Source organism: Rosa chinensis, chromosome 3, assembly GCF_002994745.2.
Source record: "Rosa chinensis cultivar Old Blush chromosome 3, RchiOBHm-V2, whole genome shotgun sequence".
Lineage (NCBI taxonomy): Eukaryota > Viridiplantae > Streptophyta > Magnoliopsida > Rosales > Rosaceae > Rosa > Rosa chinensis.
In genome coordinates this window covers 19048265-19072222 of record NC_037090.1, presented here as the reverse complement: position 1 = coordinate 19072222, position 23958 = coordinate 19048265, and the positions used below count along the sequence as shown (strand labels likewise).

The window sequence follows — 23958 nt, the reverse complement described above, 5'->3', positions numbered from 1 at the left end:
TGGGATCTCCAATCACATAGGTTGGGTTACCATCACTCTTGATCTTTGTTTATAGGCATAAGCCCTATCCCCCTCGATGTATTAACCACTAGCCTTGGCCAACAATGTCAAGCACACATAATTAATTGTTTGCTATTCTGATCTTCCATGGTGTTGGCTTCGGATAATATCCTAAGCTTCACACTCACAAAACAGAGTTGTCGAACAGAAAAGGAAATAGGTCGTGCTATGATGTGAAAATTTCAAGCTTGCATGAACCCAACCATTTCCAGGTTCAATTGGACTCCCGTATGTAACCCACCATTTTTCAGAAATAGAAACTGAAGAAAAGGATCGGTGTATAACACCATAGTACGTTAAAGAATTTCCGAAACAGTAACAAGAACTATACTAGTGACACTCAGATCACTAGTATAGTTAATATTGGGTGAATAATTATCGGTTGCCTCAGCGTACTGGCCTGGCTTCGCCAAAGAATGTCGAGTGTATGATGAAAAGCTCACGACTGTAGGCAACCACTTCAAGCCAAAAGCTAAAGTAAAAATATACAAAATTCAAAATTCAAACTATTATGTCTAGTCTAAGAATTAATACAAACTCGCATTCCTAATTTAATCCTAGCTCAACTTGGTTCTACACATCTTGAACTACTATTCGCGAATCTCGATGCACATTTCCATAGTCATATCTTCTCAGAACAAGTACAATTGAAGGAATTTATCAGCACTGTGCTGAGCTTCCATAGTTGCATCCGCTGGTGGGGGAACTTCAATTCATCATCTATTCCTCAATGACCTGAACCAAAGATCATTGCTCAGGTATAGGAAAACATATCCCCAAAAAGAAATTCAAATATCCATTTAGTTAGATAAAAACTCGGTGTACAAAATATGCTTACATTTTACTTGACATTTCATGATTTGCATCATACAGCACAACTGTGACTCCTCTTCAGCATCCACAGCTTCTCCACAGCTTTCTGGGCCCTGCTCTGAACTCTTTTTCTCATTTCCTCACAGTACTGCCAAAATTTAACAAGTTGATTCAGATTAACAATTACATGCTTCTTTTATTTCATTTATAGCTATACTGGAACCAATTACATCTGCATTAATTAATTGAAAGGCCAAGTACGGCAGTTGGCTTGAGGATTACCATATGAGGATACATTATGTGATTTCATCTATTACAAAAACTATACCTGTTGCTTTCGTTTCATCTCAAGCTCAGCCTGTTCAAGTTGACACAATCAGTAATGTAAGAGCACTAGCAAAGTTACAAGCGCAATATGAGAGAGATGTTTCTGATGTGATAATTACCAGTGCCTGTTTAAGGTTTGCATTCTCTTCTCTTAATTGGTTCAGTTCTGCCTCCAATTCAACAGTATATGCCTTTAAAACAAAAAGAAACACGTTCATAAAAGATTATTTTGATGATTATTAGTAGCTAATTTGAAGCAGAATAAATAATTAATCACAGACTGACTTTTTAAGGAATGACGTACCTGTTTCCTGGCTCTAGACCTTGCAGCAGACTCTCTATTCTTAATCATCCTTCTCTGCCTCCTCTCCACCACCTTCTCCACTGGACCATCTATAATCCTCTTTCTTCCCCTCAGTGCACCCATATCCATAGCATATTGACCCCCTGAGTTCTCAATCTGACTCGCACACATCCCATCTGATGACACTGGACTCACAGAAGTAGCCATCCCGATTGGCTGTGTCGGGGCATAACCACCTCCACCATTGACCACTCTCCCTCCAAAACAAACTGCCTGTGGCGGTGGTGGGGGGTATGCCCCATTCCTCTTGCCATTTGTAACATACCCAGATGACTCTCCGACCGGGGCGCCACCTTGAGGGATAGTTTGGTAATTGGGCAGAACAGGAGTAGTACTAGTGCTAGCACCGGCATTTGCACCCATTCCCATCACAAAACTTTGTCCCACTATGCCATACTGCTGTGGTTGCTGTTGGGGTTGAGGAGGGAGGGGCACCACTGACATTGAATCTGGTTCCCGAACTACCCCAGCTTTTACTAAAAAATCCTCCAGTGTCATCTCCCCAAATGTGGGCTGGCGAGGAACATACTCGGAATTCTGAGCACCATCATTGCTATTGTTGTGGTTACTGTTCTGTTGCTGAGCTTGTGCTTTCTGCTCTTTGTGCATTTCAGACCAAACTTCGTCCACCGTCTTCCTGCACAATGGTGCAGGAAGGGTGAGTGAACCCTGACGTGGCAAGCTTGGTTGCTTGGCTATCACACCTTCTTTTTCCATAGTGATCTCGCTTAAGGCGGGGTGCTGGACATTGTTGTTGCTTATGTTGTTGATGTGGTTGGGATTGAGGTTATTACTGTTGTTGTGGTGGGTGGAGTTGATGGCTTGATTTTCTTCAGCAGTCCAAATGCTGTTGAGGAACTCGTCCATGTTCATAGACCCGAAATTCTTGCCGTTCTCAGAGAGGGTGTGCTGGAACTCGTCGAGAGTGAGAGAGTAGATGGAAGATTGTCTTCCTAAGGACGTGAATAGTTGGTTGTTCTTGGCATATTGGTCAGACTGCCCTGGCAATTCCTCTTTGCCGTGGGACATCATTTCAGACTCTGAGACACCGCCCATTGTTGTGTTTGTCATATGTGGTTTTTCAGAATTCTGATAGGGCTGATGATCAAGAGGTTTACTGGAAGCAGAAGAGCGCAAGGACTATGCAGTGCTTGTGGGTGTTGCAAGGAATAGATATATTACATATAATCTTCAGGATGATCACTATCCGTTTGAAGAGAAATGACAACAGTGTACGCTCCAATCATAAAGAGAGAGCTGTGCGAGGCTCAGACCCGATGCCTTGAGTTTGTGCTGCACGTGATCGAGTTGCTTCACTGTTATTCCCACTGATACATTAGTTTCTACAAACAAACATATAACTGTCCATAACCGAAACAAAAACACAAAATTTCATCCTTCAATCAATTAGAAGAAAATTACTTATAACAAAAACAATGAAAACAAATAATAGCTAAATCAAGATGAACACAAAGAGCCTAGACTTTCTGGATCCTTGCTCAGGTAGTGCTAGCACTATAAGGACTAACCGTGCCGGTGGTATGCCGAGTCTTACTGAACCGGCTGCAATGCCAACTTACCAATTTAGCCTTTGGAATACAAAATAATCATGTTATGCAAATCTTCTTATCACCGACACTAGCTTGTTGAGATTTAACCTAGGAGTAATCAGAGATTTTCTAAAAAAATAAGCAGGAGAGATTCACGTGCCTATAAAGGGTAAAGGGGTCCATATTGAAAGAATAATGACAAGAAGTATATCTAATATCTACAATTAATTATACACTCCCAAAATAGGAAATTGGAACAAAATGTAGCCAAAAGCATAGAGAATCTTTCCTGTTTCAGTATAGCACTTCACACTAAAATTTCTCTTTCAACTATTATACACCACAAAGAAAAAGTCACCATAAATCAAATAAATCAGGAATACGAAAATCTTCCAACAATTAGCTAGCTTAACCAATGAGTAATAACATCAACTAATTAATCATTCTGCATGAGAACTGCAACTAACCCAAGTTTAAAGGTTGGGTTTAGTTGCAATTCATTAACATGTAAGTTACTTACGAAGAAGTCTCAGATCTCAACAACATTTTAATGCAAACATGCCGGCAAAGATTCCTAAAAAAGAAGAATGAAACAAATTGATCCAGACAAACAAAACATACCCTTATTGCAGAAGGCAAATTAAATGCACGCCGTAAATTTGTAAAAGCTCAGGTTCAGTAAAGTGAACGAAATGGTACCAGCAGGTTCTTCAGCAACTTGAATCTGAGCTCAAAGTATCAGAAATTCAATATCCGAGGACGGTGTTTTGAGTCTTGGGGCAGATCTATAAAATGAAGTATACTGTACTGATTCTTCAAGCTTCGGTATAAATAGAAGCAACAGTGCAATATAGTAGCAGATTTTAAGGGGTAGAGGCTTAGTTTTTATTTTTTTTGTTAATAGTAGCTAAGGTGGGAGAGAAAGAAAAGAGAGTAGAGAGGAGCAAGTTCATGACCACAGCTCTAGGTTTTCCGGCGAAGGGTGGGGCCACAGTGGCGTGCAAGTCAAATCCATCAATCTAAAGTTTCCTCTTAAAAATCGAAGCCTCAGTCCGCTATTCTCTACACTGCTTGGAGACCTTGACACCTGTTGGACATGTGGCTTCTATAGGAGGGTTAGGGTTTTAGGTATCAACACGTGTTCTGCCCTCTGAGAGAAAATATATTATTTCATCTTCTAGGTCATTTTTGGAAGGTTTCCTCGTAGACATAGATAACTCAAATGTGATGCAATCGTAATGGCCTTCCTTAACCAAAAGATGATAAAGTCTAATGGAATTATTTCGATAATTTCTTCGCTTGTATCTCATCTCGTTTTATGATTAAGATTACAACATTACTCGTTTTAAGGTTTTAAATCGAGAAATTTCAAATACACACTCAAACTACTTAATACACATTCCTATTATTTTATAAGGGAAATGATGGAAAATGTCATTTTAGATAGTGAAATGATAATAAGGTCACATAGTTTTCCACTTGATAGAAAGGTCCACTGTGAATTGTTATTAATATTAGTTTAGTCCTTATGAATAATGAGGTCATGTTACAAAATGTCAGTTTTTAATTTTTATCATTCCGATTCAGCCCCTACAGTAATAAACCTTTATAACCTTCCATTTCAAAATCTACGAGCTCAAATTTTCTCTCTCCTTTGATCAGAAACCTTCCGATTCGATTTGTTCGGAGATCTCTTTCCGAGATTTTTTCTTCTCCGTCCTCTCCGTTGGAAGCTTCCGATTTAGTTTTGTGCCTCTGCGACAATCTGAAATCTCAGTTTTGAGTGGTTTTGGAGCTTCCGCGGCTCTTCTCTTTTTCTGGATCTTTGGCTTCGTCGGTGTTCGTCTTGATCACGTTATTGTGTTCTTCTTCTTCGTCGACTCAGTGCTTAGTTACGGTCTCTGTATTTCTTCCTCTCTCTGGTTTTCTCTGATTTGATATGTAAGCCTTCTCTCTGTGAATTTGTTCGTTTTGGATTTTGCAGTGTTTTTTTGTTGTTTGTGTTAAATTGTTGAATTGTTCGTTTTGGATTACTGTGTTCTTCTCCTTCGTCGACTCAATTCTATGTTGAATTGTTGATGATGTTTTGTGCTATTGCGGTACTATATTTGTTCTATACTGTGTTTTTTTTATCAGTGACATGGCCAGTTACATTTTTAATACTGTTGTTTTGTTCAGGCTTTAACAGTTACTTTGGCAGTGACTTGTTTGTGTTGATTCTGTTGATTTTCTTAGTAGTGACATGGATAGTGATTTTGTTTTATTCTTATGCAGTTGTTATGGATACTAGCTATGTTGTCAAGTTTATTTATTCTGGTGAAGCAGCGACAGTTCCATTGTTGCATAATTGGTCGTTTGTTGACCTATGCAAATCAATACGCTCTCGTTTTCCGGATTTGATTCAAGGAAATTTCATGTTGAGGTACATTATTCCTCTGGATTCTAGTTCATGTTTTCTAGAGAGTGAAGTTGATATGAGAATGATTTTTAGGAATTTGGTTCGTTACAATTCTGATTTCGTTGAAGTGTTTGTGACTGATTTGCCTTCTATTAGTGAAAGCGTGGTGAGTAATACAGTGTGTGAGGATTCTAGTACCATGCTTGAGGAGAATGATTATTTGGGGTGTTATAGGGCAGAGGCATCGAAGAGTTATATGACGAAAGGTTGGGAGAGTTATATTCATTCTGAAGGCCAAAAGTTTGAGGGTGGGGTTGTTGAGTTTAGAGATAAGCTGCGTAAGTATGCCATAGAAATTGGTTTTTCATATGAGTTTGTTAGAAATGACAAGGTTCGTGTTATTGCTCAGTGTTCTAAGAAACATTCTCAGGGCTGCAATTGGCTTGTGAAGGCTTATTTATGCAGGGTTAATGGTTTCTTTATGATTAAAAGGTTGGTTAATGTTCACACTTGTCATGGTGTGATTCGTTTGCAGAAGAGTAAGATGATGGGATCCAAGGTTGTCAAGTCTATTGTGCTTGATAAGATTCGTGCGAATCCAAACAAAAAGCCAATTGATATAGCTGATGAGATCAAGAGTGATTATGGTTTGGATGTTCCTTATCGTACAGTTTGGTATGGTATGGAGTTGGCAAAAACAGCCCTGCATGGTGATGAAGCTGAGTCTTATTCTCAGCTACTTTGGTTCAATGAGTCTGTTATGAAGTCAAACCCCGACTCTAGGATAGTGGTTGAGTTTCATCGAGAAACACACAGGTTTCAGCGTATGTTTGTGACCTATGGTGCATGGATGAAGGGTTTCCAATTTTGTAGACCTATTCTTTTCATTGATGCTACATTCATTACCAACAAGTACAAGGGGCAGATTATTGCTGCATTGGCAAAGGATGCCAATCAAGGTTGAATCTCCTTCATTATTTCTAGTTTTTTATTTTTCTTGCTACTGACATTGTCAGTTACATGTTCATTGACAGTTACATGCCCAATGACTTAAATGTTCTGTGATTTGAATGACATGTCTCTGGCCATGTCACTGTCAAGTAATATGCAGTTATGTCAGCGACATGGTCAGTGACATTAACAGTTACATGACAGTGACATCATTTTGTTTTTCTGTTCAGGCTTGTATCCAGTTGCTTATGCTATTGTCGATTCTGAAAATTAGAGTAATTGGAGATTTTTTCTTGAGGTTTTGGCTGAAGAGTTTGCAAAACACCCTATGAGGAGGGTGACGTTCATTTCTGATCGTCATGTTGGGCTTGTTAGTGCTTTCCCTAGTGTGTTTCCCAATTATCCACATGGGTTTTGTTTTAGACATCTGATGGCTAACCTTTCTGACAAATTTCCAGCTAGTTCTTACCTTAAGGATCGGATTCCTTACTTGTTTATGTGTTGTGCTTATTCTCGCACACCGGAGATGTATGAGTTCAATATGGAAATCTTGAGGAGTGAAGGTGGCGACATAGTTGCTCAATTTCTGGAGGATCTTCCGAAGGAGAACTGGTGTATGGCGTACTTTAACGGCGAAAGATTTGGTGAAATGACAAATAACTTGGCTGAGTCTTTCAATAATTGGGTGTTGCCTTTGAAGAGTCTTCCTATTCTTGATATTAATGATGGGATTAGAGTGAAGTCCATGGCTTCAATTGCTGCTCGGAAGCAAGATGCTCAAGAATGGTTCTCTGAGTTGTGCCCGGTGATTGAAAAGAAGCTGAAGGAGAATTTGGAAGTCGGAAGGCATTGGAGATTGAGCAGGTCTGATACCTATGTGTATGAAGTTCACTGCCAGAAGTACAATAGCATGGTAAATTTGGAAACTCACTTTTGTTCGTGTGGAGAATGGCAGCTGTATGGCTTCCCATGTTCCCATGCCCTTGTAGTGATCCAACAACATGGTTCTTCCCCGTATTTGTATGTCAATGAGCTGTACAAGGTGGAGAAATATCGAGAAACTTATTCTTTCCCAATTAATCCTCTTCCCTCTATTTCGAAGCAAGTGCATGATTTTGGTAGAGATGCGGTGATATTGCAGCCTCCTTTGACTAGAAGACCACCGGGAAGGCCTAGAAAGAAGAGGTTCAGAAAAAGGAGCGAGCAAACCAGGATGATCAAGTGTGGTAGGTGCGGAAAATGTGATGGTCACAACAGAAAGAGTTGTACAGCTCCGATATAGGTTTTATTATGCTTACATGCCTTTAACAGTGACATGGCAAGTGACATAGCAAGTGACTCCAATATAGTTTGAAGTTTTGTTTTGATTTTTCATTTTTTTCAATAAATGATAAGAATTGCTTACTCATTGCAATTTTTTTTGACTATGAGACAGTGTATCTGCTTTCTTCTTTTATAAATTCTTCAGTATTCTGTGTCCTACATGTTTTTAATAGTTACATGTACAGTGACATAACCATTTTCTTTAGATTTAGATTGACTTGTCCATTGACATTAGTTTTTAGTTATCTTGGCAGTTTCTTGTTCAATGACTTGTAGTTGGATCACTGCTTATAGATTTGGTTATTGGCAGCGGAACGCTGTCGTTGCGGTGCAGCGGCACGCTGCAAAATAAAAAAATTAGCTGTAAATTTTTTTTTTGATTTTTGCGGTGCAGCGGCACGCTGCAAATATTAATGACAATTAAAAAATGAAGTATCTACACCAACTTTGGTTTGTTAATTGGTAGCGGAACGCTGCCGTTGCGTTGCAGCGGCACACTGCAAATTGAAATAGAAATATCATTTTGGTTTTGACTTCTCTAGTGACTTAGAGTTTTAATGTTTTTTGTCCAGTTATATATTCAGCTACATGATTAGTTACATGTTCAGTTACATACATTGTCAGTGAAGTGTAAGTAACATAGTTTGTGATGTTGGTTATTTAACAATCACATTGCCAATGACTTGGCCAGTGACTTCACTTGCCCAACTCATTGGCCAGTGATTTCCTCATTTACATGGATAGTGACTTGGCCAGTTACATGGACATTGACTTGGCCAGTTACTTTGTCAGTTACATGGACAGTGACTTCGCCATATACATGGACAGTGACTTGGCCAGTGACTTCACATGGCCAGTGACTTCACATGGCCAGTGACTTCGCCATATACATGAACAGTGACTTAGCCATATACATTCCGCATTGACATGGACAGTGACTTGGCCAGTGACTTCACATGGCCAGTGACTTCGCCATATACATGAACAGTGACTTAGCCATATACATTCCGCATTGACATGGACAGTGACTTGGCCAGTGACTTCACATGGCCAGTGACTTCGCCATATACATGGACAGTGACTTGGCCAGTTACTTTGACACTGGCCAAGTCAGTGACTTGTCCTATGAATTCAGAAGATGCATTAATCTTGAATAAAAAGATCCATACAAGTCATAGTCTGAACTAAACAACAAATTTCTGAATTTCTGAAGTAAACAAACAAATATCTAAAATTCTTAATTTGCTGAGTTCCAGCTCTGCTTATGTTCAGCAAATTTTTGAATATTTGAGCTTTGAATTTCATCATCTGAGCTTTGGTGACTTTGTTTGGCATCTTCTCCTCTTTTGCCATTTTGTCGATGTAATACATTACAAAAGCTCCGCAATCTAATCTGTTGTCAATTAAAAAGTTTCATGTTAATGATTTTGACCAACTTAGTAACAGTAAAGTTATCATTTAAATTTTTTGAATATAGACTTACGATCCTTCGTCTTGTTGGGGGCAGATTCTGGCATGGTTCAAGGGGATCCTTCCACCGTCATAATTTTCCTTTATCCACCTTATTGTTCTTATCTCATCATCGCTCAAAATACTTTCAACCACCTTTAATTTTGTGTGAGTGCTTTCACTTTTGTCAAATTTCATTCGGCAGCCTTGCTGCAGCATATCGTCTGCTTGATCTTTTACTGCTCTCATCCACAGCTCGACCATTTCAACCTGTATTTTTTAACACATTAGTGAGTGATAGTTACATGGTCAGATACATGGTCAGTAAGAAGTTTCTTACCAATTTTTTTATGCTTTTAAAGCACTGCCCTGTTCCTGCTCTTCTTGGTTTCATTGAATCAAAATGCAGCCATTGCGGTATGTCCTTGTCAAAGACCAATAGCGTGTGGTGAAATTCTTCATTATGTGTAATTGGGAAGAAAAGCATGCTGCATTTTCCCATGTTTTGGAACAGCGGCTCACACAAGTATTGATGGAGGTTTCTCACAGTTAAATGTATTGTCGAATACTATTTAAAAAAAGAAAGAAATACATAGAACGAGTTATAAATAAACAAAGAATGAGAGATAAGGATTCAATTTTTATAGAAATTGCTCGTCATACTTACCCAACACATGGTATGCATAAAAGCATATCTTCCCAAATTTTGTGAACTTTCGTTTTGAATTTCATCCTTCAATATTTCCCCATAGCAATCAATCTAGTTGTTTGCTATTGATTGATTGGTTATGAACATTTTGACATCTGCCCTTGTGATTTCGCTTCCAGGCTCTTTTCCCTCCCAGAATAATACGCTGCATAACATAGAACGGTGTTAGTCCGATGACTTAGCCAGTTACTTTTCACTTGCCAATAATCTGGACAGTGACTTGGCCAGCTACATGGAAATTGAAAATGATCTGGACAGTGACTTGGCCAGCTACGTGGAAATTGAAAATGATCTGGACCGTGACTTGACCAGTGACTAGGCCAGTTACATCTCAATTGCCATGATCTGGACAATGACTTGGCCAGTGACTAGGCCAGCTACATGTCAATTGAAACTGATTTGGACAGTTACTTGACCAGCTACATGGCAATTGAAAATGATCTGGACAGTGACTTGACCAGTTACTAGGCCAGCTACATGGCAATTGAAAATGATCTGAACAGTGACTTGGCCAGTGACTATGCCAGCTACATTGCAATTGAAGTCACTAGGTGGTGGGCTGTAACATGAAATTTTACCTTTGTTCTGCCTTGTTCTAGTACTTCTCTAATTTGCTTTTATTTGGCATGTCAAGTAGGTTGTACAGTTGTAGCTTTTGCCAATCTATGACTTCAATTTTTCTTTTTTCTGTTTCTTCGTCGTCATCTACTTGAATTGTCAAATCATGTATCACTTCCTGCCCTGGCTGCTGTTCAGCTGTCTGTCCTTTTTTCTTTTTCAGTGCTTTGATTCTGGTCATTTTCATCCTCTGCCTTTGCTCTTTCACTTCGTCCCACCAGGAAATATGATGTTTTTTTTGTACTGTCTCGTTTCTCTTCGTTCTAACCACATAACAATAGAGGCCAATAGATTCTGAGTCCTGCCCTGATATGTCATCTAATATTGGCTTGGTGAACTCAGCTCTTGTTATTTGTTCTATATGAGGACAGCAATTGATTAGTTCAACGTCAAAAATAGGCTGAACTTCTGGTGATACAATGATCTGATACTTGTGTGGCTTTGCTTCCATATCTTCCAAATGGACTTTTCTTGGAGGTGGATTTTGTAACGCGCCCGGAGGTGGAAACACAAACAATGCATTAACCCAAGCAGTATTTGGTGTGCAAGCATCTTCCGTCATTCTCAATTTAACATCAGGAGAGGTTGGTGAATGAACTTGTGCAGCTACTTGGGCAAGGCATTCAAGTGGTGACTGATGTCCTCTGTCGGTAGAGTGAGGTTCCGCAAATCCGCTTGCTGTGGAGTCGGTAGGTTGTGATTGAGTTCCCTGAATTCCACTTTGAGATTTTGTGTTTTTGGAGTGCTTGCTGTCAGTTGGCTTGTCCTAAGGGGCCTTTGATTTTGGTGGAGGGAAACTAGCTAGGTGGTGGGGGAGGTGGAGTTGAGTCGTTGTCATCACCTGGACGTGCTATTGGCGACTCATACTTCTCAGTTAATGCCATTACTATGCCCTCCAATTGCTTCACTCTTTGAATCAGTGAGGCTTTCTCAATTTGCAACACCTCATTTTCCAATAACATATCCTCCTTCTCTTCGTTTATTCTGCCAATTTCCTTTTCTTTCTCCTCAACTTCTTTTTTCAAAGCACTTAGCTCTTCTTCCTTTCCCTCGAGCTTTGTCTGTAATTCATTCTTCTCTTCATTGCTCTTTCCTATCTCTGTCTCCATCTTCTCATTGTTAATGTTGTCACCTTTCGTTTCTCTTGTTTCCAACTCTTTCTCCAATTTCCTTATTTTTTCTTCCAAGACTTTTTTCTCTATTTCCACCTCTCTTAGCTCTTCTTCCTTTTTCTGAAGATTTGTCTCTAATTCTTTCTTCTGTTTATCATTTGATACAGTCTCCTTCACCATATTTCCACTGGTTGTAGTTTCAACATTTTCTTCTTGCCCATCATTCTTTTTTTCTTTACATTCTGTGTCTGTATTAGACTCAGAATCTTCTTCCTCTGCATCTTCTTTAACTTTATCAAAGATTTTCTGAAACAAAATTACAAAAGTTGGCAGTGACATAAGCAGTGACAGAAATAAAACAACAACACAATCAGACATGTAAAGTTACATGCACTGTGACATGAAAATATAACAATAACATGAGCAGTGGCATATTCAATGACTTGCTCAGTGACCTGAGCAGTTGGAACCCTACAACATTAACAAGACCAGTGACCTAGTTTATCTACATCAAATTAACATACCTTCAACTTCCCCATGGTGTTGAAATCCCTTTTTTTTTTTTTTTTTTCTATCAGGGTCTTTAATTGCCACTTTCTTATTCCGTGTTTTTCGGTTTCTCTTCCAGAGATTGGCGGCACTACTCCCGTCTTGTGGCAAAACCAGTACTGTTTGGAAAATAAAAAATAAAAATAGAAAACTAGTTAGTTATTTTTCAAACAGCTGCTTAGCAATATGAATATCACAAACATAAGCAATGACATATGCAAATACACAAACAGTGACATTGTTAGTGACATAAACTTGAAAGTAACATCAACAGTGACCTGGCAAGTTACCTGTCCAGTGACTTGACCAATGACATGACACTGATCTAGTTTTTGTACTTACAACAGCATACGTAGTTAATTATGGGACAGCAAAATGATGCATAAACAAATTTTTAACAAGGTACGGGAATTTACCATCACCAATATCACGCAACCTGCCATGTTTTGGGATTCTTTTCCTTTTCGTTTAATTGATTTTTTATGGAAGTCGCCAACTTCCTTTGCCCAGCTATATTTTCCCAAACTTTCCACCTCTTCACAGACTCTTTATAGTCCCAAGATATTGTTCCTCCAGAGTTTGGGAACAGGAGTTTGATGAAAAGGTTCAAAAGTATTAATACGGCAACATTTTTGTCCCGTTTCGTTTTTTCTTCCCCTGTTTATGGAGTTTCTGCCAATGCCTTCTTCAAAGCTTCCTCTACAGCCGCCTTGTTGATCCTCTTCTTTTTGTCAAAGTATTTAGTCACGAACTCAGATTTGTATGCCCCTTCTTTGTTCTTTGGTACTGTTAACCCGGATCCCGGCACTCCTAAAATCATAGATATATCACTTGTTGACATTCTGAATTTCCTGTTTCCAAACACAAAAAGGTCTGTGTCGCTGTCGTATGCTTGTAGCAGAAGTGTGATTAAATCATCTGATTTCTTTGCATCCTTTTCTTTAATTGAACCTCCATGGAATGCATCTATCAGCGTTGCAAAGGGAGTTTTCTGCAGCAGCTCTAAAGTCCCTTCAGTCAGGTTATTTTTGTTTTCTGCAATTGTTTTCAGAAAAGCAATCATTGTGCAGCGATATTGCACATAACCCTCTTTTACATATCTTTTCCTTTTCCCTGGGACTTTTTCCTCTACATCATCCTTTGTATCTTCTTCCTCTTCAGTTTCTTCCTTCTTCTTTGTACTCTCTTTTTTTGCCTTCCTTTTATCCATTTTCTTCTTCTTCTTGGCAGGAACTTCTTCTCCATCAGATTCTTCTTCTTCATCTTCAGTTTCTTCCCTGTTTCTTCTTTTCTTCTTTTTATCCTTCTTCGTCTTCTTACCCCGGACTTGTTCTTCATTAGATTCTTCTTCAACTTTAGTTGTTTCTTCCTCATCTTCACTTGATTCTTCTTCATCTTCAGTTTTCTGCTTTCGCCTTTTTCTCTCATTTACTTTATTCCGTTTTATCTGTTTTAACTTTTCCGCAATTGTTTCTTCTGAACTTTGTTCTTCAGATTGTTCTTCTCTGGATTCCTCACTTTGTTTTCTTTTTAGTTGGGCCATTCCTCGAACTTTTTAAAAAAATCCTGTAAACAGTTAAGAAAATTAGAATTCAATAGTTATTTTGATAGTTACATAACCAGTGACATATTTATGCACATGTTTATGATAGTGACATAAACAGTGACATGACCAGTTACATGACCAGTTACATTATCATAGCCAGTGACCAGTGCAGCGACATGGGCAGTGACAAAGACATTGAACTATGACAAAATGCTGAAATTTTATGGCATCATCCCACATGTAATTCAAACAAAACTAACATGGAAATTCATTTTCTCATCAAATCCCACATGTAATTGAAACAGAAATCATCATTTTCTCATCAGATTCCACATGTAAGTCAAACAAATCTCACCATTTTCTCATCAGATTCCACATGTAAGTCAAACAAATCTCGCATTCAAATTCATTTTCTCATGAGACTCCACATGTAATTGAAATATCTTTTCTAATTCAAACAAAACGCATGCTATTCAAATCGAAATTATCTGAAAGAAGTAGGAGGAAGTTACCGGCGACTGTCTGACAAACACAGATTTTCAAATATTTTCAGTAAATTTGTAGAACCGTAGAATTTGGGGCTTAGTCGGTGAATCACTCTTGCTTACCCACAGTTGACGGTGGAGGAAATCAGTCGTTGTCCGCTGTTTTAGCCGGAGAGAAAATCTTTGAGCAGTTTCTCTGAATTTTGAAATTGTGAAAAGATATTGCAAAATGAACCAAGAGATATAGTCGCCCTCGGGTTAGATAACTGCCAGTGGCAGTTTTCTGGAAGTTGAAGGGTTGGATAGGTAATTTGAAACAGAGACAGTGACATAAGCAGTGACTTCAATTTTTACCGTTACTTGTTCTATTTATTGGCTCATGACATTATTTTTTAAGTTACTTGGCCAGTGACTTGCCCAGTGACTTGGGCAGTTACTTTATAATGCATGTAAGGATATGAATTTTTTTACAATTTGTTTTGTGTAGCGGAACGCTGCAGTCGCGGTGCAGCGGCACGCTGCAATTAAAAATAAAAAGATCAGTTTGGTAATGTCTTGTCTTTTGCTAGTGAGTGACTTTGTCAGTTACTTTGCCAGTGACTTGGCCAGTTACTTTATAGGGTACATAAGGATATGAATTTTTTTACAGTTACTTGCTTTATGTATTTGCTCATGACATTGCCTTTTACAATTATTTTGCCAAATCATGGCTGGTGACTTGTTCAGTGTCTTGGCTAGTTACTTTAGCAGTTACGTTGTCAGTGACTTTGCCAGTTACTTGAGACGGACAGTGACTTAGCCAGTGACATTCAGGTCGCCATTTCCAGTGATATTCAGTTTCTCTGTAACTTAGCCATTTACTTACTTTAAAAGGTATCATATCAGACAAAATTTTATATACTGAAGCAATATCTGCAAGAAAATATTAAAAAAAGGAAATTTCTTAATATTTGGAAATGACTATATAACCTATATAGTCATTTCCTATATAACCTATCCTATTCCCTAAACAAATTTCTACACTTCATTATGTTGTGAGTTCCAGCTGTACCTACTCTCTGCAAATGACTTTACCACATGAGCTCTAAATTTCAAAATATCATCCTTTGTGAGCTTCTTTGGAACTGTCCCTTTTTTCGAAATTTTCTCCATTGTGTACATTACAAAAAGTCCACAATCCAATCTGTTCATCATATAAAAATTGAAGTAAATGATTTTGAACTTTATAATGATTATATTGACATTTTAAAAGAGCTGTGTACTTACGAATCTTCTCCTTGCTAAGGGTTGTCTTTGAGTTCTGTCACTGTCATTTTTCGTTTGTAGTTATCCTTGATCCACTTTATGCTTTCTCTCTCTGTTTTAGTCAATGGAACTTCTATCATTTTCAGTTGTTCTTCTGAACTGTTCTTTTCATCAAATTTCACCCTGCAACCTTGTTCTACCATGTCATCTGCTTGTTCTTTTACTACAGTCATCCAAAGCTCTACCATTTCAACCTGCATTTCCAACATCGCGACATAATCAATAATATGCTTTCTGCTTAAATTAAATATATGAAATTAGTATGACGAAAGTGTTTCATACCATTTTTTGAACATTTTGAAAGCATTTTCTAGTTGATGATTTTTTTGGTCTTTTTGAATCAGAGTGGAACCATTTCTTTAATTCCTTGTCAAAAATGAGCAGTATATGATGAAATCCTGATTCATGTGAGATTGGGAAGAATATATAGTTGGATCTTGCCAGATTTTCAAACAGTGGTTTGCAGAGGTACAGATGTACATAATACACCGTCAAATTTTCTGCAGAATGCTGTTTGTAAGAAAAAAAGAAGACTAGTTTTTATCAATTAAGAATTATTTGCTTTGATTTTAGATTGATAATCATTCCACTACTTACCCAGCATAACGGATTCATAAAAGTTGGGACGTCCAAGCCTTGTGATTCTTTCTCCAACAACTAATCAGTCAAGAGAATTCCATAACATTCGATGCAATTGCTTGCTATCGGTTCATCCATGATTATGTCTTTTAAATCCTGTCTTGAAACCTGTGCTCCATACCGTCTTCCATCCCAAAAGTATACTCTGCAAAGAATGAAGTGTAAGTAACATAGTTTGTGATGTTGGTTATTTAACAATCACATTGCCTATGACTTGGCCAGTGACTTCACTTGCCCAACTCATTGGCCAGTGACTTCTTCATTTACATAGACAGTGACTTGGCCATCGACTTGACTTGGCCAGTTACTTTGTCAGTTACATGGACAGTGACTTGGCCAGTGTCTTCACATGGCCAGTGACTTCCGGATTTACATGGACAGTGACTTCGCCATATACATGGACAGTGACTTGGCCAGTTACTTTGTCAGTTACATTGACAGTGACTTGGCCAGTGACTTCACATGGCCAGTGACTTCGCCATATACATGCACAGTGACTTGGCCATGGCCAGTGACTTCGCCATATACATGGACAGTGACTTCCGCATTTACATGGACAGTGACTTGGCCATGGACAGTGACTTGGCCAGTTACTTTGTCAGTTACATAGACAGTGACTTGGCCAGTGTCTTCACATGGACAGTGACTTCGCCATATACATGGACAGTGACTTCGCCATGGACAGTTACTTTGTCAGTTACATAGACAGTGACTTGGCCAGTGTCTTCACATGGACAGTGACTTGGCTAGTTACTTTGTCAGTTACATGGACAGTGACTTGGCAAGTGACAATAAGTTTAAAATAGAAATTTAACTTAATTAAATTATTACCCTGATGGTGTATTTTGCCAGTATTTCTGGACTCTCCTCTTGGTGTCCTGGTCCATAAAATTGTATAATTTGCTCTCCTCCCAGTCTACGACCTCAGCAGGTAGCTGTTTTTCTTCTGGCTCTTTATTGATTTGTGCATTTTTTGCAGCGTCCATCTCTCTTATTGCTTCCAGAACATCCTCTGGTAAATCGTCCAATTTCTGTTGTGCTACCATATGTTCTAGGTTTTTACGTTCAGCATCTGGCAGTGAGGCCTTCATCTCGTTTTCTTTTTCTCTCTTTTCAGCATCTTTCAATCTCTCTTCAATCTCCTTTGCTTTCTTCTGTCTTTTTGCTTTCACATCTCCCCACCAGTAAATGTTGTCCTTTTTCTGTGTTCTTCTCCTATTCTTTAATCTCACAACGTAAGAGTAGAGACCCATTGATGATACCGTTTCACCGGAATGTTGCTCTATAAGGTGCATTGTTAACTCTCCCTTTTGGCTCTGCTCTGGTGTCTTCTTCTCTTTCTCTGTGCTCAACGTACGAAGTTGAAATGCTTCTTCAACTATAGGACTTTTCACTATCTGACACTTGTCAGCTTGTTGTTCCATTTCTGCCACTGTGAGCATGTGGACTGTGGGGCTCTGGAACTGTGACTCCTTGTGTGATGGAGGTGTCGATTTAGTTTCTTCTGCCACTGTGCAGTGAGGTGGAGATTGAGATGCTGCTGCTTCTGCAGATTCTTCAACTGTGCAGATCCCATGGGACTGACCTTCCTCAACAGTCGATTGATCTTTCTCTTTTGTGTTTTCAGCAGCCTTAGATGTAGCTCCATTTAATTCATTTTTTCCTTCTGTTGAGTTAGGAGGTGGGGAGTTGTGCTGCTGAGCTGCTGTTGAGGTGCGAGTCTTTGGGCTCAACATTTGCTCCAATTCCTTCAATTTTATCTCTAACTCCTTCACTGATGATGCAAGGCAGAAATTCTCGGTCACAAGTGTAGCATTTCTTTCCTCCAGATTCACCATGTCCTCTATGATTTTCCTTAGTTCCTGTTCCTTTTCGTTCAGCTTTTTCTTCAAATTATCTTTCTCTGCAGTCATATATCTTATCTCCTCCTCCTTTTTCTGAAGCTCTTTCTCCCATTTGTTTTTTTTCTGAAGCTGTTTCCTGTTCAGCCACCTTAACTTCTAGGTTATCTTCTTCGTTTTCACAATTCTGATCATCAGCTCCTTTTTCCTCTCCTTCCGGAACTGTCTTTGATTCATCTGATCTATTCTCCTCTTCCTCTGATTCTGATTCCTCTCTATCCTCCTTCAGGTTTTCAAAGATTTTCTGAAAGAAACATATTCAATATGTCAGTGACATGCTATGTGACATGAGCAATGACATGTTTACAACAGTTATGAAGGCCAGTGACATGAAGTGTGACTTGGCCATTGACATGCAGTGTGACAGTGACTTAATCAGTGACTTTTAACCAAGATAGTTACTTAGCCAGTCACTTGTCCAGTGACAACTACTTTGACAAAGAAGAAAATACCTCTATTTTTTTCAAGCTGTTAAAACTTGGCCAATTCTTTATCAGTTTCTGGATGTCCCATTTTCTCATCCCATGATCTTCATTCTCCCTTCCAGATATTGGCTTGATTTTTCCAGTCTTTTGGCAGAACCAATACTGCTTGCACAAAAAAAAAAAAAATTAGTCATAGTGACTTGCAGTTTGACTTGATCAGTGACTTGACTAGTTACATTTCAGTCTGACAGTAACTTACCAGTATTATCAGAACACAGCCCCCTGTATTACTATATTGGCTGCTTGACTCCTTTTTCTTTTTCAAAGTCTTTATAGACTTTTTTAAGAAGCTTCCAACTTCCCTTGCCCAGTCATAAGATCCGATCTTATCCAAATTTTCGCAGGCTTTTATGTAGTCCCATGAAATTGTTCCTCCTGCATTTGGGAACAGAAACTTGATGAACAAGTCCAGCAAGATTAATCTTGCCACATTTTTGTCCTTCTTCTCAATCCCTTCCTCTGTTGTTGCATTCTCTTTGAGCGCATCTTGCAGAGCTTTCTCCACGGCTCTCTTGTTAATTCTCGCTGTGTTTGAAAAAAAACTGCTGGATAAAGTCGGACTGATATGCCCCCTCAGAAGTCTTTGGGACCAACTCACCTTTTTCTGGCATTCCTAGGATCTTTGAAATATCTCTTGTCGAGATCCTAAATTTCATCTTTCCAAAGAAGAAGAGGTCATTTTCATGATCTTAGGCCTGTAGGAGGAGTGTAATGAAATCATCAGATTTCTTGGCTGACTTCTCCTCTATGTAGCCACCATGGAATGCATCGACAATGTTTCCAAATGGTGACTGCCTGAGCAAATCTAATGTTCTTGCACTGAGATTCTGCTTGTTATCTTTAATTGTGTTCAAGAAACTTATTAAAGTGCACCTGTACTGCACATGTCCTGGTTTCACATTTTTTTCCTCTTTGGTGCTGCTTCAGGTTTTTCTTCTACTTCTTCTTGAACTTCAGAATCTTTTACCTTCTTTACTTTCTGTTTTTTACTAATAACTTTTGAAGAACCCTTCTTTGGTGATTGTTCTACTTCTTGTTCTTCTATTCCTTCTTGTCTTTTTTTTTTTTTATTTCAATCTCTTCGGTGATGGTTTTTCTTCTTCTTCTTCTTCTTCTTCTTCTTCTTCATCTTCTGTTTCTTCCTCTCTCCTTTTTTTTGATTTCTTCAAGCTCTTCTTCGAATTCTTCTTTGTGTGTATCGTTTGATTGTCTTCTTCATCTTCTAATTCCACCTCTTGGTAGTCTTCGTTATCATCACTTGGTTCCCTTTCTTTTCTTTTTGTTCTTGTCATTTCTGATGTTTAAATTCTATTGAAAAAATAAGAAAGTTAGCATTGAGTTTGCAGTTACATAATCAGTTACTTGGCGAGATACATATATTGTAAGTTACATGATCAGTTACTTGGTTAGTTACATGGTCAGTTACATAAACAGTTACTTGGCCAGTTACTTAATCAGTTACTTGGCCAGTTACATGTAAGTTACATGGCCAGTTACATGATCAGTTACATGCATGTAAGTTACATGGACAGTTACATGGCCAGTTACATGGGCAGTTTACATGATCAGTTATATACATGTAAGTTACATGGTCAGTTACTTGATCAGTTACATGGCCAGTTACATGATCAGTTATATGATCACTGACCAGTTTCATTATCTGAGCCTATAAAATAGGTATTTGCAGTAGCAGAATTTCCATTCAAGTAAAGCTTAAAGCCTAAACAGCATCACACACAGTCATTATCTCCACATAAATGGTAATGACTATGTATCAAATCACACCAAAATGGAAACAGAGCCACTTCAAAATGAAATGATACCCACTCAGTAGCCTATGTCACTGGCTATGTCACAGCATCAAACTAAATTTTTAAGACAGTCACTGATCATCTCCACTCAAAAAAGCTTTAAATCTTCACTCAAACCAAACCAAACCAAAACTTGGAATCGAATTGTTTTGTTTCAGAATCAAATGCAGAAATAATTATAAATCATATTCGACTTATAATTTCAAAACTAAACACTATCTCAATGACTCGAAATTAAGTTAGAGAAGTTTATGAGAATCGAGTCTGAAAGATTACCCGGTCGAGGTAGACGATTCGAGTTCTGCAATTCTTTAAATCCCTAAATTTTGGAGCTTTTTCTGTGAAGTACTTTTGCACAGTCGGCGCTTCTTCACCGTTGAGCAAAACAGTCGTCGGAGAATGTATGTGTCTCAGAATGTGGCAGCCGGAGATGGAGAATTCTCTATTTCGGAGTAGGGTTGAGTGGTTTTTTGACGTTTGAAATCCCGAAATGATATGGAGAAGATGAACAATAGTGGCGTTTTACTTTACCGGCCAGAAACTGCCAAAGAAAACTGACGGTGGCAGTTTTGTAATTAATTTGAAATGCAGTGGTAGATCGTGAACAGGTGACCTAAATTATCATCGAAACATTTGTGGTGTTTAAATTATAATATGACACTTCCAAATGACCTTTTTTATCATTATCCCTATTTTATATTTCAAATCAGATTTTATAAGTAGGTTAAATGATCAAAATAGACATTTATGTATTAAAAGAAAAAAATAATAATAATCATATGTTCCTTATATTATTCTATAATTATAAACACAATGAATTTCTATACATGGCCTCCTCATTTAAAACAAGAATAAAGTTAGAAACCATCTAATTTAAATTTTTCTTAAATGAATTGTAATTAAATAGGGTGAGATACCGAGTAATTTCGAATTTCGAAATCAATAGTGACAGGACCCGCCCCGGATTTCACCCCGAAATCTGAAGTGGCCTTGCGGGGCCCACCTTAGAAGAAATTCTACCAAAAATTTGGCGGAACTTCCCCTAAAAGTAGGCTACCCAAAACCTGTAGGAAAACATTTACACTTCTAAATCATCCATCCTTATTCTCCTGGAGCCACCATGCTCCCCAAATTACAACATCAACCATAAATCACATAACACAAATCAGAACTTAAATAACATTAATTTCCTCAGGTAATCAGAGCAATTCTAACAGCAAGGAAAGGTAATCAAGGAACACCTATATCAAATAAAAATGCGGAAGCCATGTTGTTGACTATGCCTCAACTCCAATGTACTCCCGACCTCAACTAATTTCGCATGCAAACTGGGCATTTGAAACCGAAGGGCCCAGGGGAAAGTAATTGAAAAACACGTTAGAGTGAGTGGACAAAAATAAACGACTAAATAAATAATTTAAAAGAAAAGAAGTTGTATTACTTCCCCACGAATTTAAATTCGTAAAACTTCGATGCATGCAACGTTTATAAAACGTATGTCTTTAAAACTCAAAGTCTCGTGAAAACATACTAGTCCCCGCTGGCTAAAAGAATCGGACTAGCCCCGCTAGTCAAGTAAAGTAACAAATAAAAAGATATAGGGAAGGGATGTCACTATACGGGTAAAGGAACCCCTAACCTCGACTGCCACCCACACATAGATTGTGTGAGGAGGAGACTAATAACCTCGACTACCACTCACGTGAGGAGGAGAATAAATCACCTCGACTGCCACTCACAAACACAAAGTAAGTGAGGAGGAGAATAAGATACCTCAACTGCCACTCACAAACACAAAGTAAGTGAGGAGGAGACCTAAACGAATAACCCGAGTATGGTGAGGAAAACATTCAAAATCCATAAAATCCGAAAGGCTTCCCCCAATCTCTCACGAGAAAATATATATATTCCAATGACGTGACCCCGCACGCCAAAGTATTCTCAAATCCGTAACCAAAACCGGAAATTAGTATAAGAAAATCCCAATTCCAAAAATCTCTCAAAAACTCCAAGAAACAAGCCAAATCCAAAAATCATTAATTAGGCATTCCCAATGCCAAAACCGAAAGTCAATAAATAAATGAGAAATCCAACTCCATCGAAAACTCATCTCGAAAGTCTTCTAGAAATCCAAAGTCGGCGATAAAAAATATATATATATATATTTAATCCCGAAAATTCCTCGGAAAACAAATCGCTGGAAACCATGTAATAATCATATTCTCCAAATCGAGCATAATAAACTTTGATTCAAAAATCCCATTGACATAGTAATAAAATATTTAAATCCGTTTAATATGCTCGATAAATTAAAACAATAGTTTAAGTCACTACTTCAGTTCCCAAATCAAAACAAGACAAATTAATAATAATTTTCTGCAAACAAAATATAATCACATGGAATTAAATAACTAAATAATTAATACGGGAAAAACAATTGCATGCATCCTTATTTAAAGCGAAGGTCCACTCACAGTACTATATAGGCGATCACGCATACGAGTTCCTTCGTCGAGCAATAGCTCGGTATGTTGCCCTGGACACAATTATATTTCTGTGAATAACAATTCGGTAATTAAATACGAATCCCAAAATCAATCCTCTCAAGCCAACATCTCTATTTCCTTCTCCGATCCAACCCAAACTTTACCACTAACAACATTCCATTAATTTACAAGTTCTAGGGCAAATTCGAGAGAATTCCAACGGTCGGATTCTCGTAAATCGATAATCGAAATTCTAAATTTCAGAAATTTATAATCGATTCAAAACTTCTCCAATCTTCACCAAAATCACACATACAAACTCTACCTTAATTATGTGATTTAATTAGCTAAACACAGAATTTAAGTCACTATTCACGCGCTGCACTATTCATGCGGCGCCACTGTTCATGAGGCGGCCAACTTCTCCGATGGTCACCAAATTTTAGCAGCAGCTTCATCTCAACCTTCCTAGCATTTTTGTCAACTACACCAAGCTCAGAAAACAACTAGAACTACCTCAACAATTAAGAAAACAGTAAACCCCAAATTGTGAATAGAGCCGGATTTGCAATCTCTAAAATCCTCTAATATATATGCAAAATTATACTCAAAAGAAAGATAATGAGGTAAAGAAAAACTTTATACCTTGAGGTTTCTCCAAAATGTCGACGGTTTGGACGGATCTCCCTTTCTTTTTTTCCTTCTTTCTTTCTCTATCTTTCTCTCTCTCTTCCTTCCTTCTCTCTCTCTTTTTTGTTCTTTTTGGTTTCTGTCGTAAAGGATGGGGAAATGGGGCTGATCAGCCCCTTATAATTAATGTGTGCTGAAATGACCAAAATACCCCTCACACGAAAATACTCATAACTTTGGCATACGAACTTAGATTTTTACGTACCACATATGCACGCGCTCGGTTTAACGTCTCCTACAACTTTCATGAAGGAAATTTTCTCAAATTTTGACCCAAACAAAAAATCAACTTTTAGGGCCACTAAAAGTACCAAAACCATAGTAAAAGTGAAAATAGTTGTCGTTTACCGTCCAAATGACTAGTAAACGGATAAATTAAGATACGGG

The 23958-nt window shown here is 38.2% G+C and overlaps 4 protein-coding genes across 9 annotated transcripts; 2 read left to right on the top strand and 2 right to left on the bottom strand.

Annotated features, from left to right (window-relative positions):
• Positions 1 to 520: 520 nt before the first annotated feature.
• LOC112191394 (protein ABSCISIC ACID-INSENSITIVE 5) lies at positions 521 to 4060 on the bottom strand. Of its 6 annotated transcripts, none has more exons than XM_040517274.1 (6): positions 3736 to 4060; positions 1505 to 2907; positions 1320 to 1391; positions 1202 to 1231; positions 899 to 1021; positions 521 to 795 (listed from the first exon to the last, which is right to left on the bottom strand). In XM_040517274.1, the coding sequence occupies exons 2-5, from the start codon at positions 2633 to 2635 to the stop codon at positions 926 to 928; spliced, it is 1329 nt and encodes a 442-aa protein (XP_040373208.1). In that variant the 5' UTR covers positions 2636 to 2907; positions 3736 to 4060; the 3' UTR covers positions 521 to 795; positions 899 to 925. The 6 variants fall into 6 exon arrangements, with proteins under 6 accessions (XP_040373208.1, XP_040373207.1, XP_024186507.1 ...); XM_040517273.1 differs by having other exon boundaries at positions 1505 to 2880; XM_024330739.2 differs by having other exon boundaries at positions 1505 to 2857.
• Positions 4061 to 5594: 1534 nt separating this feature from the next.
• Positions 5595 to 6476, top strand: LOC112194239. The gene has a single exon (XM_024334484.1). The coding sequence runs from the start codon at positions 5595 to 5597 to the stop codon at positions 6474 to 6476; it is 882 nt and encodes a 293-aa protein (XP_024190252.1).
• A 513-nt stretch (positions 6477 to 6989) lies between these two features.
• Positions 6990 to 7745, top strand: LOC112194238. The gene has a single exon (XM_024334483.1). It carries the CDS (start codon positions 6990 to 6992, stop codon positions 7743 to 7745), a length of 756 nt encoding a protein of 251 aa, XP_024190251.1.
• Positions 7746 to 15160: 7415 nt separating this feature from the next.
• Positions 15161 to 23657, bottom strand: LOC112194237 (Golgi integral membrane protein 4-like). The gene is made up of 10 exons (XM_040516171.1): positions 23527 to 23657; positions 22870 to 22931; positions 20672 to 20936; positions 18784 to 19892; positions 18552 to 18686; positions 17030 to 18343; positions 16157 to 16343; positions 15842 to 16069; positions 15521 to 15753; positions 15161 to 15437 (listed from the first exon to the last, which is right to left on the bottom strand). Exons 6-7 carry the CDS (start codon positions 18109 to 18111, stop codon positions 16217 to 16219), a joined length of 1209 nt encoding a protein of 402 aa, XP_040372105.1. The 5' UTR covers positions 18112 to 18343; positions 18552 to 18686; positions 18784 to 19892; positions 20672 to 20936; positions 22870 to 22931; positions 23527 to 23657; the 3' UTR covers positions 15161 to 15437; positions 15521 to 15753; positions 15842 to 16069; positions 16157 to 16216.
• Between the last annotated feature and the right edge of the window lie 301 nt (positions 23658 to 23958).

What these genes read in the sequence shown, in the direction of transcription:
- LOC112191394 (XM_040517274.1), bottom strand. Translation starts at nt 2,635, where the DNA reads ATGACAAACACAACAATGGGCGGTGTCTCAGAGTCTGAAATGATGTCC. An exon ending in CAAACCTTAAACAGGCACTG is followed by an intron (nt 1,232 to 1,319) that starts GTAATTATCACA and finishes CAACTTGAACAG; the next exon opens with GCTGAGCTTGAGATGAAACG. An exon ending in AGATGAAACGAAAGCAACAG is followed by an intron (nt 1,022 to 1,201) that starts GTATAGTTTTTG and finishes AAATTTTGGCAG; the next exon opens with TACTGTGAGGAAATGAGAAA.
- LOC112194239 (XM_024334484.1), top strand. Translation starts at nt 5,595, where the DNA reads ATGATTTTTAGGAATTTGGTTCGTTACAATTCTGATTTCGTTGAAGTG.
- LOC112194238 (XM_024334483.1), top strand. Translation starts at nt 6,990, where the DNA reads ATGTATGAGTTCAATATGGAAATCTTGAGGAGTGAAGGTGGCGACATA.
- LOC112194237 (XM_040516171.1), bottom strand. Translation starts at nt 18,111, where the DNA reads ATGACTGCAGAGAAAGATAATTTGAAGAAAAAGCTGAACGAAAAGGAA. An exon ending in TGGCAAAATACACCATCAGG is followed by an intron (nt 16,344 to 17,029) that starts GTAATAATTTAA and finishes CATTCTTTGCAG; the next exon opens with AGTATACTTTTGGGATGGAA.